At 43.7% G+C, this 15,867-nt stretch overlaps 1 protein-coding gene across 1 annotated transcript; it reads right to left on the reverse strand.

Moving 5' to 3' along the window:
* Positions 1-388: 388 nt before the first annotated feature.
* Positions 389-15,842, reverse strand: PPP2CA (protein phosphatase 2 catalytic subunit alpha). Its single transcript, XM_084535705.1, has 7 exons — positions 15,467-15,842; positions 4,213-4,422; positions 3,531-3,704; positions 3,254-3,343; positions 2,653-2,814; positions 1,795-1,913; positions 389-1,144 (listed from the first exon to the last, which is right to left on the reverse strand). Exons 1-7 carry the CDS (start codon positions 15,566-15,568, stop codon positions 1,072-1,074), a joined length of 930 nt encoding a protein of 309 aa, XP_084391831.1. The 5' UTR covers positions 15,569-15,842; the 3' UTR covers positions 389-1,071.
* Between the last annotated feature and the right edge of the window lie 25 nt (positions 15,843-15,867).

A 15,867-nucleotide genomic window follows, 5' to 3' on the forward strand; every position in this document is an offset into this window, starting at 1 on the left:
TTAATATTTAGAAAACTGGTTTTATTCTTAGCTTTTCAGATTTAAGTATTAGCACCTACATTGGAAATAACTCAAACTCAGTTTTACACTTGAAAAAAGGCATGCTCAATTCAGTTATCCTATTTTCTTCCATCTTTGAATATTTCAGTAGAGCACCAAGAGGGAAGAGAGCAACATTTCAGTAACAAGCAAGCTCTGTTCTCAGCTACGTGATGTAGGGCCAGCCATCTCCCTGGTACAGAACCCAGAATACCAGAACTTCCCAGCACACTTCAACTCCTTGTGGGGTATTTCAGGTGGAAACTTGTACGCAGGTTTATAAAACCTATCCAGCTACGTGTTAGTTTGTTAAACCAGAGCTGACCTGAGATGCAATTAGAATTTGACATTTTTCCATACTTAGTTCACAAGTTTATTATGAAAAACACTGCAGCTCTGTCCTGCAGTAACATTGTTTTACAGAAAAAAAACAGTTCTGTTCGAAGGAATTCACTATGCTCGGACAATTACAAGGGACAATATGGTAGGGCAAAGAGTGGGAAAGGGAACTGAGTGCAGACAAAAAAAAAAAATCAATACAATTAAATTAAACAGTATTCCCTGAAAATAAAACAAACAAACAGTTTCAGAACAAATATGAGGCCTTGGTACTTATTTTAAAAATGTTCTTTAAGCTTCAATGATTGTTTGCTGCTACCCTTATCTACAGTCATGCTGAATAAAGCTATAGCTAAATGGAAAGTTAAATGTATTCACGAGGTGTTAATGTCTACATCTTATTATTTGCAGTCTCTCAGAGAAAGCAAAAGTAACTACAAATAGCGCTATGCCAGAAACTGGTTTCTTGACCAACAATGTTGCTTCAGCATGCAATGAACTGGTTCATTCTAAAGTGGTCACAGTTGTTGACGACAAGAGGCTTTGTATTTGAATATGGCACGTCTTTTGGTCCATGTGAAAACAAGTTTGAATGTTAAATATTTTCTGACACTTTGGAGTTACTGTTGCTCTTCCCGTTTTCTTTAGGTCAACATATGGTTCATGGCAATACTGTACAGGTCTAAAATCTCTTTACAGGAAGTAGTCTGGGGTGCGACGAGTAACATGCGGTTCACCTCTACGTGGTGCTGGGTCAAACTGCAAACTGAAAAGCACACAGAGTATTAATCAAACTGGAAGCATTCCTTTTACAGGTAAGTATCTCTTCTGAATTATAGCAGCAGTGGTCTTAAAGAAGGTGGGTTTTTTTTTTGTTTGTTTTTTTTAAGTTTTTCAACCAATTTAAGACTTCCAGAATAACTGTTCAACTTCTTCCACTCCTATTAATACATAGTTATAATAACGATATTTTAAACTTGTCTTATGATTACTATCACAATGCACTGGAGAGAAATTTATCTTGGCATTAACACTCAAACCAGTCAAACATTAGTGTATATTTAGAAAATAAAAGTCTCCAGTAATTGTCAAAGGGGGGTAATTTACACAATGCTTTACATAATTCTTTATTTATTAGTAAAGCTACTGCTGAGATAGTTAACTGAACTTCATCAAGTCAACATCCCAACATCTAAATAATTCCAAGATTCTTGCCTCTTGCCCTAGACTGACAGCTGTGTATTACCTCAGGTGTGACAGGGTCCTACTTTCAAACTGCATCACTCTGTAGTATTTTGTTAAACTTCAGTTATATACAGTGAAAGCAGAGTCTCACTCTAATCTGACAGACCAGGTGTCAACAACAACAGTTCCAGAATCAGGGGCAACTTCAATCTAATTTTTAAACATACTTACAAGGAGTATTTTAGAGTATCATCAAGTTCCATAATTGCAGCCTGATTGCCACAACGGTAACAATAATTTGGAGCACTGAAAATTGTTACTACATTCCGATCATGGCACCAGTTGTACCCCTGGAGAGGAAAATAAATTATTTATGAAAACCACGTTCACTTGTTGCACCCCATACAACCATCTAACTACTAAACTGAAAGTTAGTGTTCAAAACCCTAGGTGGAACTTGTAGTGTCATTTTTAAACATGATTAAGTCTGTATCTTTATTTCTCAGCAGAAAAAAAGAATTTTGGACTTTATGTGCTATTTCTTACTTGTAAGCATTAGCTAAGTGCATTTAAAAGAGCAAGAATTCTCCACCGCGCTAGTGTTAAAATAATTTAACCAATTTTGAACTACACAATCTATTCTGAATCTCATCTTTAAACTTAAGCCTGAATTTTGGTTTTGATGATCACAAGTTAACTTCCAGGAACAACTACAAACTAAGAACAAAAACACATGTTTACAGTAAAAAGGACAAACATTTTTTCAAAGCACACATCTGCATGCTTTTTCTCGTTGAGGGACTCAGCATTTATGTTCAAGAATGTTTTTATCTACACAGAAGTGCTACAATTAAAGTCCATTTTTGCAATGTTGCTGTAAATTTTCAGAAAGAAACCCAAGAAAGCTGTTCCACTAATTTAGAAACTTATTTAGTAGCACACCAACATTATCAAAATAGTTTCTGGAAGACTCTCAGCTGGATCAGCAGTTTTTGTCACAGCAGCACACGCACACCCCAAATGCACTGTGTGGTAGCAGCGCACAAACTCCACAACCAACAGTTTAACCACACAGGCTGTATTGCTTACCTCCATTACCAACTGATGAGCTCTCGAAACCAACGTAAGGCCGTTAGCATGGTTAAAGGTTTCTGAAATATCCTGTCCAAATGTATAACCTGCACCTCGAGGAGAAATTCCCCAGCCACCACGATCATCTGGATCTGACCATAGCAAGTCACACATTGGACCCTGAAAGAGATTTGGAAGGCATTTTACAAACCGAGCAAAAGAACTACACACACATCTGCACAACTTTCTGCAGCACTGCTTTAAAATTTGGGAAAAAAACCAACAATATAACAAACCCCACCTATCAACTGCAAAAGCTAGTGCAGTTTAGACTTGAAATACTATCAGTAAGTTAACCTGAATGATGAGTCTTCATAGAAATAGCTCCTACCACTGAGATCATTTAGTGGTACCTGCTGATATGCTATGTAAACTGTTTCTTTAGGTAAGAACATGCTGCTCAATTCCCCTTCAGAAAGCAGGTACAAGACAACAAAAAGGTGCTTTCAAATTGCTACACCACTTTGAGCTTCATCTTCTGCCTGTGCATATATTCAAACATCCAATACATGGTGAATCATGAACCCCACCATGAGTTTAGGGCATTAATTTTCAGTACCTCATGGGGAACTTCCTGCAAGCGATCAAGTGCTCTGATGTGATCCAGTGTATCTATCGATGGAGACAGGCCACCATGTAGACAGAAAATCTGAAAGAGTTAGATATGAAGATTTCATTTGTTTATTTTATTTCAGTACAATTATTATTGCTTGGTATAAAATATTAGGAAAAATCTGCAAGAGATTACTTGAAAGAATATAGAACACTGATAGCATACAGTGTTAAGAGCTCCCTTCACAGCCAGTAACATTTAACTTCACCGAATTTAAACATACCTGGCCATCCACCAAGGCAGTTAGAGGAAGGTAATCAAAAAGGTCTGTAAAGTACTTCCAAACGTTTGCATTTCCATATTTTCTTAAACATTCATCATAGAAACCATATACTTGTGTGATTTGCCTGCTTTCATGGTTCCCTCGGAGAATTGTGATACGTTCACGGTAACGGACCTATAAACGTAATAGACAGAAATATTTTAGAGGCACATCTTCCAAAAAAAAAAAAAAAAAAAAAAAAGCCACAACAGAATTTGCTTTCCCTCACCCCATGATATGCCAATAAGAAAAAAAAGATTCAATCACAATCTTAGAGGGAAAAGGGACTAATTAAGCCAGATCTTCAACTGACAGATACTCTGAGATTAATTGCGAGCTTTATCCACTGTTACAGGTGGACTTCACTTCACTACACTTACGCATTAAGCTGGTATCGCTAAGCACATACTTAAATATTGCTACTTAGACAATTAGCAAAGTGGCACTCATTTTGGAAAAAGCTATACAGGCTTGCACCTTAACATTACGTTTTTCAGAAATATCCTTGAAAAATAATAAAGGTAACATTTCACTTTTCACACCTAAAAACCTTTGTTGCATAATCATAACAGATATTAAGTGTAATCAGGAGAGTGATTATACACGCTTCATACAGACTTGTATGGCTGAGAAGAAAAGTTACCTTAAGAGCTACGAGCAATGTGACTGTTTCCACTGAATAATAGCCTCTGTCAACATAGTCCCCCATAAACAAATAATTTGTGTCTGGTGATTTGCCTCCAATTCTGAAGAGTTCCATGAGGTCGTGAAATTGTCCATGGACATCTCCACAGACTGTGACCGGACATCGCACTTCTTGGACATTAGATTCTTTTGTCAAGATTTCTTTAGCCTAGAACACAAACAAAAAAAAAAAAAAGAAGAGAAATTGTGAGATTAGTTGTCCATGAACAGCCTTATCCAAAGTATGCTCTACTTGCAATGCTGCAACCCAGCCTCTTTACAAATCCACCTTTTCCTGGTCTGAAGTGTATGGGATAAGAGCTTATCTTTACTTAAAAGAAGATTTGGCTTTATGAAACAATTGTTTTCTCCCCTCTCCCAGCATCAATTAGGTATTTCAGTTAGTTTCCAGCTTAAAAAAACAACTCATCCTTTCTATACAAGCGGTTCCATGAAGCACAACTGACTTCAGACCAATAATCACCATTGCTGGAATTGACGTACGTAACATTTGGAAAAAGATAAGTTTACAATCATGCCAATGTCTTATTTCCAGCCCTTCAAAAGCCTGAATTCAGATATAGCTGAATCTGAGACTCCCCCAGGGAGGTGAACACGGCCAGCCAAAGCTCCAGGAGGGTTTTTACTTCAGAGAGATGATCGTCCGCCACCCACATATGCCTAGCTTTGAACAGAGATGACCTACACCCAGAACAACTTGTAAGTGTGCATGAGTGTGCCCTTTATAAAAGAAAGAGAAACATTTTTTGTACTCTTCATTTTTTCCACAAAATTTTGTGCACAGGAGTTGCTGACAAAGGCAAAGAAGCAGCACAGAGCCTGAAGAAGCACAAGCTAGAGACAGCACAGAAAAGGTAGTTTTGAAATAACACAAGAACACTTCAACTGTATCATCCACCGCGCTGCCAGTTGTTAGAGCTTTTCCTCAGAGCACATGCCACAATAATTGTCTAAATCGAGATGGTATTAGAAATAAAAATAGTAACAAGTTTACTTGTCACCATTTACCAAGCCCTCTATGCCCTCCAAGCAGCAATGTTGCTATTCAAAAAGGATCCGTTTTGTTTCTTACAACAGGGAAATGCTTGCTAAGCAAAAAAGTATTTTAAGACGTTGTAGAAAAAATATTGTCATTTGAACAACATGAGGTTTTGGAGGGTAGGAAAGAAGCATCCGAAGTTAAAACCTAAACTGGAGATTAAATATTGGGTGCTGACATGAACCAGACCCGTAAGGAACACGCTGCTGCGTCCAACTTTCCGCACAGTCAGGAAGCCACCAGCTGGACAGTGACTGACACCCCCAAAAATGGGCTCAGTGCTCCCGGGCATTACCCAGGCTAACCACCAGGGTAACACAAAGCGTCCGCAACACGTGACGGAGACAGGGGAAGATTTCATTCAACGCTGGGAAGAAATGCAAAATGCAATCACGGTTAAACACCCTGCACAACACTGAGCTTGAGATATTAAAGCGTGAGTAACCGAGTTAAATCACTCTGCAGACATATTTACACCAAAAGTCAATCTCTCCTGACAGTTTCCACTCATGCTGCGCCTAGTACTAAAGATAGGTCACTGCTGGCTTGTGGCAGATGCTAAAAGTGTAGATTTATTTTAAGATAGTCTGACTTAAGTTCATTTTAATGCAGTGACACTCACCGGATGTTTTGAAGGTGTTTTAACAGCCTGAGCCTCCCTAATACACTATTAGGCTCAGGAGCATTAGCGATCGTAATTCCCCTTTTGACAGGGAAAGTTACAAATACATAGCACTTCTATGTCAAAAAAAGCTATAATTAGAATGCTTTCTACTGCTGTTTTTCTTAACAGACCGGGAGAACTGCACAAAGAACGCAACATTCATTTTTCATCAAAGGGATGCGATTTTTATGCTGACTGAAATCCAAATTGCATCCTTCTCAGCACTGGAGCTGTTGCTTCCTCCGTTTTTGCAGTGTTAAATCACTCACACAGCGAAGCACAGGTCAGTCAGACAGCTGCTCTGATAGAAAAAGATTGCTGTTTCACTGGTTGACCTGGAACCACCTCCACGTAAATCCTGCAGTGAAGGAATGCTGCTGTAATTTAAATATTCTCGTGTTCCTGAAACAGGCTTAATGAAACACTGCTTTACTGTCCTATGTCCCACGGCACCAGCAGTGGCAAATGCTGAACTGCTTCAGCAGTGGACTTGTTTCTATAGAAGAGTTGAAAGTAACACCCTGAAAACAGGCACCAGCAAACGGTCAGTTCCTACAAAAGGGTAAAACCCAAACTGTCCGAGTATCATTACAAGTTGGTAAGACACCAATACAACCAGATTTCACAACTCAGTTTGCACAAAGCTAAGCCATTACTAATGCTACTTCAGGATCGGTGACTCCAGCTTTGTATCGCACCGTGCACCAGCCCTGAAACCTCATCTGCTTTCATCCTCTTTATCGATCCCTTCCTCCCTGCCCAGCAGCTCCCCTTCCAGCGAGGAAGCAGGGCAGCATTTTGGGAGCATTTCAGCAGCTTCAGCACCTAGCTGGGTACTCCTCTGTCCAACCTCCTGATGAGGGCGAAGCAGCAAACAGCCCGACACACCTAACTCCTTGCCCTTCAGAAACCCGGTGACCTATTGCCAAGGACAGCAGCGCAATCCTTCACGGTATTTTGACACCAGCATTTTGAAACATCCAGGTTTCATCTCCTATCACTAGATAAACAATTATGCAACCCCGAAACTCGCCTTTTCTTGAACACTTATCAGTGCTTTCAGTGCTTTTTGTTTCTTAGGTATTTTTCATTTCTTAACAGCTTTTAATGCTAAGATAGCTCTGATTATTATTATTTTATTTTTTTTTGTCTTCAATCCTCGTAAGTGACCCTACACCACACAAAGGTTAATTTGTGGTATTCTGCAATTTAAAAAAAGATGAGTCAGGTGATGCTTTAGTTTATGTGGAAAGCATGCCACCTTATAATTGCTAAGGCTCGTGACTTCAAAATCACAATTAATTATTTTTTCAGCACTCCATACTCTCAGATTTCAAAACTAAGTGCATTCAAATGAATACAGGCTGAGAAGAGCCCATTATTTCAGGGTGATAAATACCAATTTTACAGCTAAGCACCAATAAAGCCTAATGCAGAAAATATATGCAGCCACAAGACACTGACAATTGCACACAAAAAAAAGTCCCAGAAGGAAAATCCATCACAAGCAGTTGCTGACACCAAAAGCCCCGTGCTATACTTAGAACCATCTCAAAGTTCAAACAATAAGCACACATCCAATGCACTTCACCTTAGTCATAGTGACTGAAGTTCATTTATACTTGGCGTTTGAGCTACCTGCTTACTCAGACTTTTTTCTGGGGAAAAAAGGCAATCAGTACAATTCAAAGCCACCCGGAAGACAACAAGACTGTAACCAATAGTGGTCTGAAGGCACAAGAAAACAATAAATTTGCACTAATGAACGGAAGCATTACAGGATGAAAACAAAGCCTCCTATTTGAGGATTAAAATATTCCTGAACTGCTGCACATCTTCTAAATGCAAGGATGAACAGTGAAGCACTGTTCTGTTGACTCTGTTTACAAAGCACATCTCATATGGAAAAGAAAACTGTTCTGAAAATACAAAGATCAGCTTCCTTGCTTTAGGAGCGCAAGATTCAAGTCACCTCTGCATTTTACTCTGGATCTGCAAAATTCTAATGAAAGGTAGGAGTTACCTGCATACAGAGGTATCTCCTATTTCCCTTGTTCTCAGCCCAGATTTTTAACCAAGACAGCACAGATTAAGGCTCAGAGCCAAGTGCCTGAAGGGCTGTCATCCAGCCACTCTCAACTCACTCTATGCCGAGGACAAGTTTGCCTCATGAGCAGAATCCATCAACCACCTTACCTCACAGAATTGGTTCTCCTAAATTCTCCTCTGCCCAAATTCCACTCTGTTTCCAGCACACACAAGTTATTTATTTTTTACTCCTACCCTTTCCTTAGATCATCAGCTTCTAGCAGAAGCTCTGCTAGCTCAAACCAACGATCTACGCTGAGGAACTGCGGGGCACATAAAAAAGCAGGAAACATCGCTGTGGCTTCACAGAACTGTAAAACAATGCTTGAAACTGCTGCGTAAGGCTGAATCAGTGCTATAAAGCATTTATCAAAAGATTATCACTGACTTCGTAAAGGAAATATAGCCATTATTTTAATTACACAACACAGCTCCAGTCTGTAATACCTCGCTCTTGGAAGCCCAGAGCTCACCCCTGCAAACCACTGCGCTGTCTAGCAAAGCCCATGTGGGGAGGCATCAGCTGTACCCAAGACAAAGCTGTACTGGTAGTTACCACAAAGATATTTTGATGAGATCGAAGGCTTCGACCACACCCATAATTTCCTGCCGTCAAGATGCACAGGAAGTGACTAAAGGGCCAACGACCAGCTAATTGGGATGAAGGCTGGTTTGAGCTGGCCAGCATCATTGCTCGGACCTGGAATCTCTATCAGGCAAAGTCACCCACTACAGTCAGCGAGTCTTCTGCAAAGACATCCGTGTTTCCTTCCCCAACCCCACCCCCGTGCAAGGCAAAGAGGATGCTCAGCCCAAATGGGGCTCGCTGTTAGAGCAAAAGGTGTTCGTTTTCACTGCCTGGCTTTTTAAACACGAGCAGAGAAATCAGGTCTCTAATGTCACTCCTGTGAGGATGGTAAGACAGCAGTCAGATGGCATGACACAAATGGGACCTGCTTTATTTCAAACTGCAGAATCCGCTAAGGAGTTCAATGTGAATGTGTAAGTAGGAATCAAATTAAAACACAAAGCTCCCACTGACATTTAACTGTTTGGTAGTCCCAAGCAAGTAAAACCAGGATTCCCATCCAACACAGACGTAGCAACAGCAGCAAAATGCTCTTTTTCCATGACAGAAATAATGACAGCCCCACCTACTTTCTCTTTGGCTTTGGGAGTAGCACCAATGCCACCATTTCCAACATCCACTGCAAGCAATACCGAGGGCTTGGAGCTCAGTGAAGGCAACGCAGCGTGCCTGGCCACAGGGTCACGGCACAGCTTGTGGAAACGTGTGTCATGATGTGGTCACTGCGTGATTGTAGCCCTTCATTTGCTCAGCAAATGAAGATAGCAAGCAGAGCTATCAACTGAACTCGGAAGATGTATTTAAACCCAAAGCGTACAAAATGAAAGTACAGTGGCCCATATATCAATAGATGTATCGATGGTCTGTCAGTGAACCACGAACAGGCAGTTAACTAACCCCAGAAACACGAGACGTGCTCGGCTTCACGTTTCACAGAGCACAGCGAAGCATCCTTCACCATGCCACAGCTTTACGGCTACCCTACTGTTTCAGCAATTTCTCTTTGGTTAGAAGACAGCCTGATTACACACAAGATGTTGGCCAACGAAAAAAATAACCCTAATGGCAGAACTGCATGTGAGAGTGAACAAGACAACCTGCCTTCTCCTGAAGCACACAGGCAATAAACTGCTAAATATTTCTATTTCTTTGTACTGCACAGCACTGACTGACACCGTCTACAGCCTTGATATTCCCTTCAACCTCAATTTGGAAAAATCATTAGTAGTCTTACATAGGTAAGGAGAAAGAACGCTCTTTCCTTTGGAAACAGATCTGGGAGAAGAGAAGGGGAAGTGCTATGTAGGTATCAATAGTAGACAAGACCAGATAGAAAATGAGGACAGGAAAGGTGCTCCTCCAGAAGAATTCAATGCTGTCATTTTGCATCATTGAAGAGATCTTTGTGTCCTTCACTTTGAATTTGAAAGTGTAGAAAAAATCTTTAAAAATGTACTGGAGGCCAAATAAACCAAGAAAGCCAGACGCCTTCCTGTCTACACTGGAGTTCCAAGTAGCAGAGCAGCAGCACTAACGCACAAAGCTGACCGCTTACGGAGAGCTGGGCTTCGATCCTGCCCATGAAGCAAGCTGAATTCATCTCCTAGCATTCAAGCTGTTATAAAAGGAAATAGACCGAAGCTATTCCCAAGCTAGCAATGCCTGATACATGAAGCTAAACCAGCAGATGGTAAACTCAAGAGGTTTTTATTTTTATTTATTTTAACTCTTTTGCTCACAGCACCACACCAAGCTGTGGCACAGCCAGAACACTGGCTGGAAGGCTGGGGTAGGCATAGCCGAGGATTCCTACTTCAAAACCAACGAGCAAGGGTAAGGATGCACCTGTATTGGGAGGTATTTTCCCTATGCTCTGCAGAAATATTGAGGACCTGACTAGCAAGCAGCTGCGCTCCAGTATTTACTCTTTAGCCAGGATTAAACTACCTGTTGGTTTTTTTCCAGCTTAACACATCGCCTAAAGAAAGAAGTCTAGAGCAACAACCGTGTTATTGAACGTCGGTGTAGTGTTTAAGGGTCCCTAGGTGAGAAGGGAAATTTAATCATGGCTCCTTGGAGCCTCTCAGCACAGCTGTTTGCACAAGGCCTCCCTCCCTCCCGCCAGACAAAGCCAGACAGGTCGGGTTATTACGCTGTTCGAGGCAAGCCGGATGACTAACCGGGGACGGCGAGGGAGCGATCGCAGAGCAGCACTGTCATCACATCCGAGGAGGCAACAGCTTCACCACAGGTAGGTCTGGAAGGGGCCATCAATCTACAGCCCCAGCCACGTTGTTAGCTTTGCACTGCTACAGCCTCAAGTAGGAACTTGCTCTGACTTACAAACGCTCGTTTGTTTTCTTAAGCTATGCCCCGAGTGACTTTTAGAACAAGAAAATATCTTTTGCTCTGATTTGATTACAGCGGATGTTGTGAGCTAAAACAAATCAAAAAAATTTACTGATTTCAGCACAACAAGTTTTACGGAATTTCACAGAACTGAAAAAAGAAAGCTGTCGAAGCTATAGAAGTTGGCATACACAAGACTGAATTCTCACACACAGCCTGAGTGTTACAACCAGAACTAGGTGAGAAGGCTGGCAAGGTTGACACCTCAAATGCCTTTTGTGTGAAGGGACATTTTCCATTTTATATTACAAACCATCACAGGAACAAACACTGGGAGTGAAAAGACTTCTTTTTGTGGAAGCATTCCACAATAATCTAAAACACAGTTGTTAAAATGTCACAAAGAGCTTTTCACTTGCAGCTGTTCAAAGGTGGAACATCACTAACAGCTGTAGCCCCAGGTATGTTCAATGAGGCGGTAGAAAAGGAGCCCTAAACCATGTCCTCGTCTCCCACAGACCCTAGAAACAACTGGAGGACCCTCAGAGCAGTAACACCTTGAAGCACAGAAGTCTGCTTGAAGATTTGCGAGCCCTATTCAAAAGAAGAGCTGAACTTTGATTGCAGGTTCTTCTTTTCATCTGAAAGCTCCATCGGTAACACACTGACCTCCTGGAACCAGGGCACTTAAAGGAAGGAGCCCAAGCAGATCATACAGCTGCAGGGAGCACTCACATTTGGTTCTTACCTGCAGCAAGGCTCAGCAAATCTAACTTGGAAGATCTGCTGCTAAACAAAGGTGGAAATTCTGCAACATGAAAAAAATTAGAAGAATACACCATTGACAAGGCAGGTACCAGAGACCAAAATGGCCCAGAAACATTTGTACCATGAAATCAGCAATGGTGACAAATCAAATAGCAAACACAACCAAGACTATTGTTACAGATCAAAAGCTGCAGGAGACAAGGCTTGAACCAAGGTTTCTCAAACAGGGTTCACCAGCATCAGCCCTTCATTCAGGTTAAATTTTTTAGATAGCAACACTGTCTACACAGGCATATTTTACTAGTAGCTGAAGTGCAGAGGAAGAGAACCCTAAAGATTCTCCACAGCATATGATCAGCTCGTCTTTTTCTAAGAACCGGATGGTTCATGGTTCCAACCCTCTCAGACTAATATTTCCAGCAGAGAGACCCTGATACTTCTCCCTCCACCTGCAGTAGGTTCATTCTGAAATAACCACTGGAGACTCCAACCACAAATTCAACTCCCTCGTTTGTGCAATTTTAGCCTGCCACCCCACCTTCCTGAGCACTGTTCCACACCCCCACTGGGACCATTTCCCTCTTCCCTCCCGCAGGGTTTTCCATACAGCACCCCAGGACAGCATTCTTTCATTCTAAATGGCCTGCAGGAAAAAGCCTCACCTGGCAATAAAGGGCTTCCTTTCTCCTCTGTGCACAGACAGCACTCAAGAAACAATTAATTCAGTGTGAACAGGGCAAGCGTGGCTGATACCTGTCACACGTCACACAACTGCAGGATAAATAAATGCTGGTAACAATTTTTCAAACCTCCCTTACCAAATACTTTACACACACACAGCCTGTCACTGATGTAACAAAATATATGGCGTTTATTAAGGCTACGTAACTTAGCTGCCACTCAGAGGGCCACATTTTTTCAACTCCTCTATTATGGCAGCTATTATGGAAGGGTACAAGGTATTCCTAGAAGACATCTCCACCCAGTTAGCACCACCACCATCACCGAGGTAACCAGGTACAAGACAGGATGCACCAAGAAAGTAACTGGGATGCTTGAATGGCCACACATAGTTATTATGCTGCGTTAGATTGTGTTTGCAAATAGCTGTTTGGTTCTTTCGGTATCAATACTGAAACACAACCGAGCCCTTAGGCTTCGCCCTGTTAGATAGGCACCAGCCTGCACACACGAAGCCCCAGCAGATCCAGAAATACCAGTCAGGAAGATCATCTAATCAAATGGTATTATGGGGGGTGGGAAAAAAACCTTGCAAGGATTTTTTTTCCTTCCCTAACTCGTCCCAGCAGGATGACAGCCTGTACCTGTACCTGACAGGGTCTTCACCTGCCGCGTGGAACAGTGACTGGACTTGACGCTGTCCTTAACGCATTAAGCTCCTCATGGAAAAATATAACCTTTGGGTGTGATTTCATACACATAACTATTTACAACAATCATAACACGAAGCACAACTCAACAGCTGCTCAGAGTCGGTGCTGGAAGCCTGGGAACACTGTAACTGCTGTCCCTCAGCAGAAGGGCACAGAACTCAACAAAAGTCCTGCTTCTGAGAGCACCGACACCCACTGTAGGGCACAGAGAAGACAACGGAGAGCTTGGGCTGCTGGGGAGTACCTCCAATTCCTTGCGTCAGCAATCGTGTAGAACCTTACCTGGTACCAGCAGGAAGTCCCAGTAAATCCACCTGTAGTTATCAGCAACAAATCATCTTGCCTGAACACAAACAGCCACGCGGCTGTACTGCAAAGCGCTGACCGCAAACTGGTCAGAGAGGGAATTTCATCTCCAGCAGGGTATCACGCTACCCGAAGAAATACTACCTTTGTTCTGGAGCTGGCTCAGCTGCCAACTCAAGGCACTGCTGCTAAATGATATATTTCATGTAGATTTCTCCCGTGTTTTTGTGATCTCTCATCACAGAATAGGGTGGGCAGACACACAGCTTTCTGTAACCTAGTTCCCACAGATCGTTATCAAAAGGCATCATTCCTGCAGATCTAGTCACCTTTATCACTCCTTCCTTCAGCCTAAACAGAGTCTTCTGCTCCTATAGAGCCGGCATGCCTTGTGATCCCTTCTTTTGGACCTATCAGAAATACTTCATGTTGGGCTATTTTCCCTCCCTAGTGTCAAGAGTCTATTTTGGTGATAAGCAGCACGCATTTACCCAGACATAAAGCCTATTTCCATTCTTCATTAGGAAAAAATGAAAACTCCACCTCCCAACCTCACACAACCATGAGTAGGACTATGGGATCTTTGGGACAGAATTCCTAATGGCATGCCTACTTCTCACCTATCCAAAGCACCAAGTAAATCCAGAGGTTTTTTTGTATATTTTCTGTGTTTCTTCAGCTTATCATACAACCTTACAAAAAATACCCATTTGCACAGTATTCAGAATCCCATTCCAGCATCATTTTGTATGTGATGGCAAATGGACTACTTACCTCTTTGACAAATTCATTCAAGGAAGAAGCTGGGCCATTGTCATGAGACACACGTGAAAAATGAGCAGGCAGCTATACTGCTTCTTGCTGGCAACACGATTTAAAAACACGCAGGCCATATCTAATGGTTGTAATTTTAAGCTGCTGGTGGAATACTAGTCAACTAAAATCTGGACTCAAGTAGAACCCATTTGGCCAAAGGCACTCCAATTTATTTAGTAAGTTCATCGTCCTCTGGAAACAATTTGCTCCTAAAACAACACGCTGTAGTATTTGAAGGCACCATGCCAAACTTAAAATATCCTCATTTCTTCCTGTGGTAGGTACATGGACTTCTTTAGAGTCAAGTACGTCAGTAACTTCCCACATTCCTTCATTTCTAGTTACGCTTCTAGATTAATATTTTAGAGGGTAAAAATACAAAATCTCTGATAACTGAAAAAAAAAAACCCTCAGCTACTAAATTTTAATTACATTTAGGATTATAATATAATTGGAAAACGTGTTTAGGTCGTGCTGCAGCTAATATTGCCCTTAATTCCCAGCAGATGACCTACCCTGGGCTCATTTTAGGACCTCCCTGAGCACAAGCGGCGCTCTGCCATCACATCCCACCGCCCTTCACCACAGAAGGTAACAGCCCCGTACGCTAATCCCTGCTTCACAAAACCTCGGATTTCACTCCCAGACACCAAGCCCAGGGGGTACCCTCAGCTACACCCCCCCCCCCGGTGCTCATTTCCTCGTTTCTCTCCCCAAAACCGAAGCCGCGGCGGTCGCCCCTCGGGGCTCGCCGTTTGCCCCCACGGGCTCCGTACCCGGTCAGCCCCTTCCCTTCCCATCCCAACCGAGCGGGCCGGGGCCCGGCACCCTCCTTCCCTCCGAGCCCCTGGGCCCGTGCCCGGGATGGCGGCGGCGGCGCCCGGGGGTCTCGGCGGCCGCGGCGCCATTTTAGGAGGCGCTGCAAAGGCGGGAGGCGGGGCCAGGCCCCGAGTGCCGCGGAGCCGCCGCCGGGCACCGGGGCTCGCTCCCGGCTGCGGCTCCGTCCCCACAGGGACCCCCCAAGACCCCTCGGGGACCCCTCAGGAGCCACCGGGAGCCCCCCGGGGAGCCCCGCGCCCCCTCCGGGCGCCTCACCGCGCGGTGCCCTCAGCACGGCAGCGCCTCCCTTGGATCCTCGTCGCCCCCCCACCGCCTCACAGCGCCTCACGCCGCCCTCACCTTCTCGCAGAGGCTCTTCACCTGCCCCTCGGACAGCTGCTTGCACTCGTTGAGCTGCTCCACCCACTGGTCGAGCTCCTTGGTGAACACCTTCTCCTCCATCCTCCCGTTCAGCCTCTTATTCTCCTACCACCACCGCTGCTGCTGCTGTTACTGCTCCACCAGCCCCCGGAGCGGCCCCCCCAGCCCCTCACCGAGCAGGTCCCAAGAGGCGGCGGGGACGCGGAGCGGGGCCCTGCGCACGGCAGCGCTGCCGCTCGCCTCACAGCGCGGCGTGTAATGGCCGCCGCGCCTGACGTCACCGCCTCGGCTTCCACTACTCCGGGGCGGGCGGCGAGGGAGGAGACGGCGCATGCGCAGCGCCGAGCCTGCGCGCTGCCCGCCAGAGGCGGGGGGGGCTG

This window comes from Aythya ferina, assembly GCF_964211825.1.
Source record: "Aythya ferina genome assembly, chromosome: 14".
NCBI lineage: Eukaryota > Metazoa > Chordata > Aves > Anseriformes > Anatidae > Aythya > Aythya ferina.

What these genes read in the sequence shown, in the direction of transcription:
- PPP2CA (XM_084535705.1), bottom strand. Translation starts at nt 15,568, where the DNA reads ATGGAGGAGAAGGTGTTCACCAAGGAGCTCGACCAGTGGGTGGAGCAG. An exon ending in TGCAGGAAGTTCCCCATGAG is followed by an intron (nt 2,815 to 3,253) that starts GTACTGAAAATT and finishes AATCTCTTTCAG; the next exon opens with GGTCCAATGTGTGACTTGCT. An exon ending in CTCATCAGTTGGTAATGGAG is followed by an intron (nt 1,914 to 2,652) that starts GTAAGCAATACA and finishes TTTCCTCTCCAG; the next exon opens with GGGTACAACTGGTGCCATGA.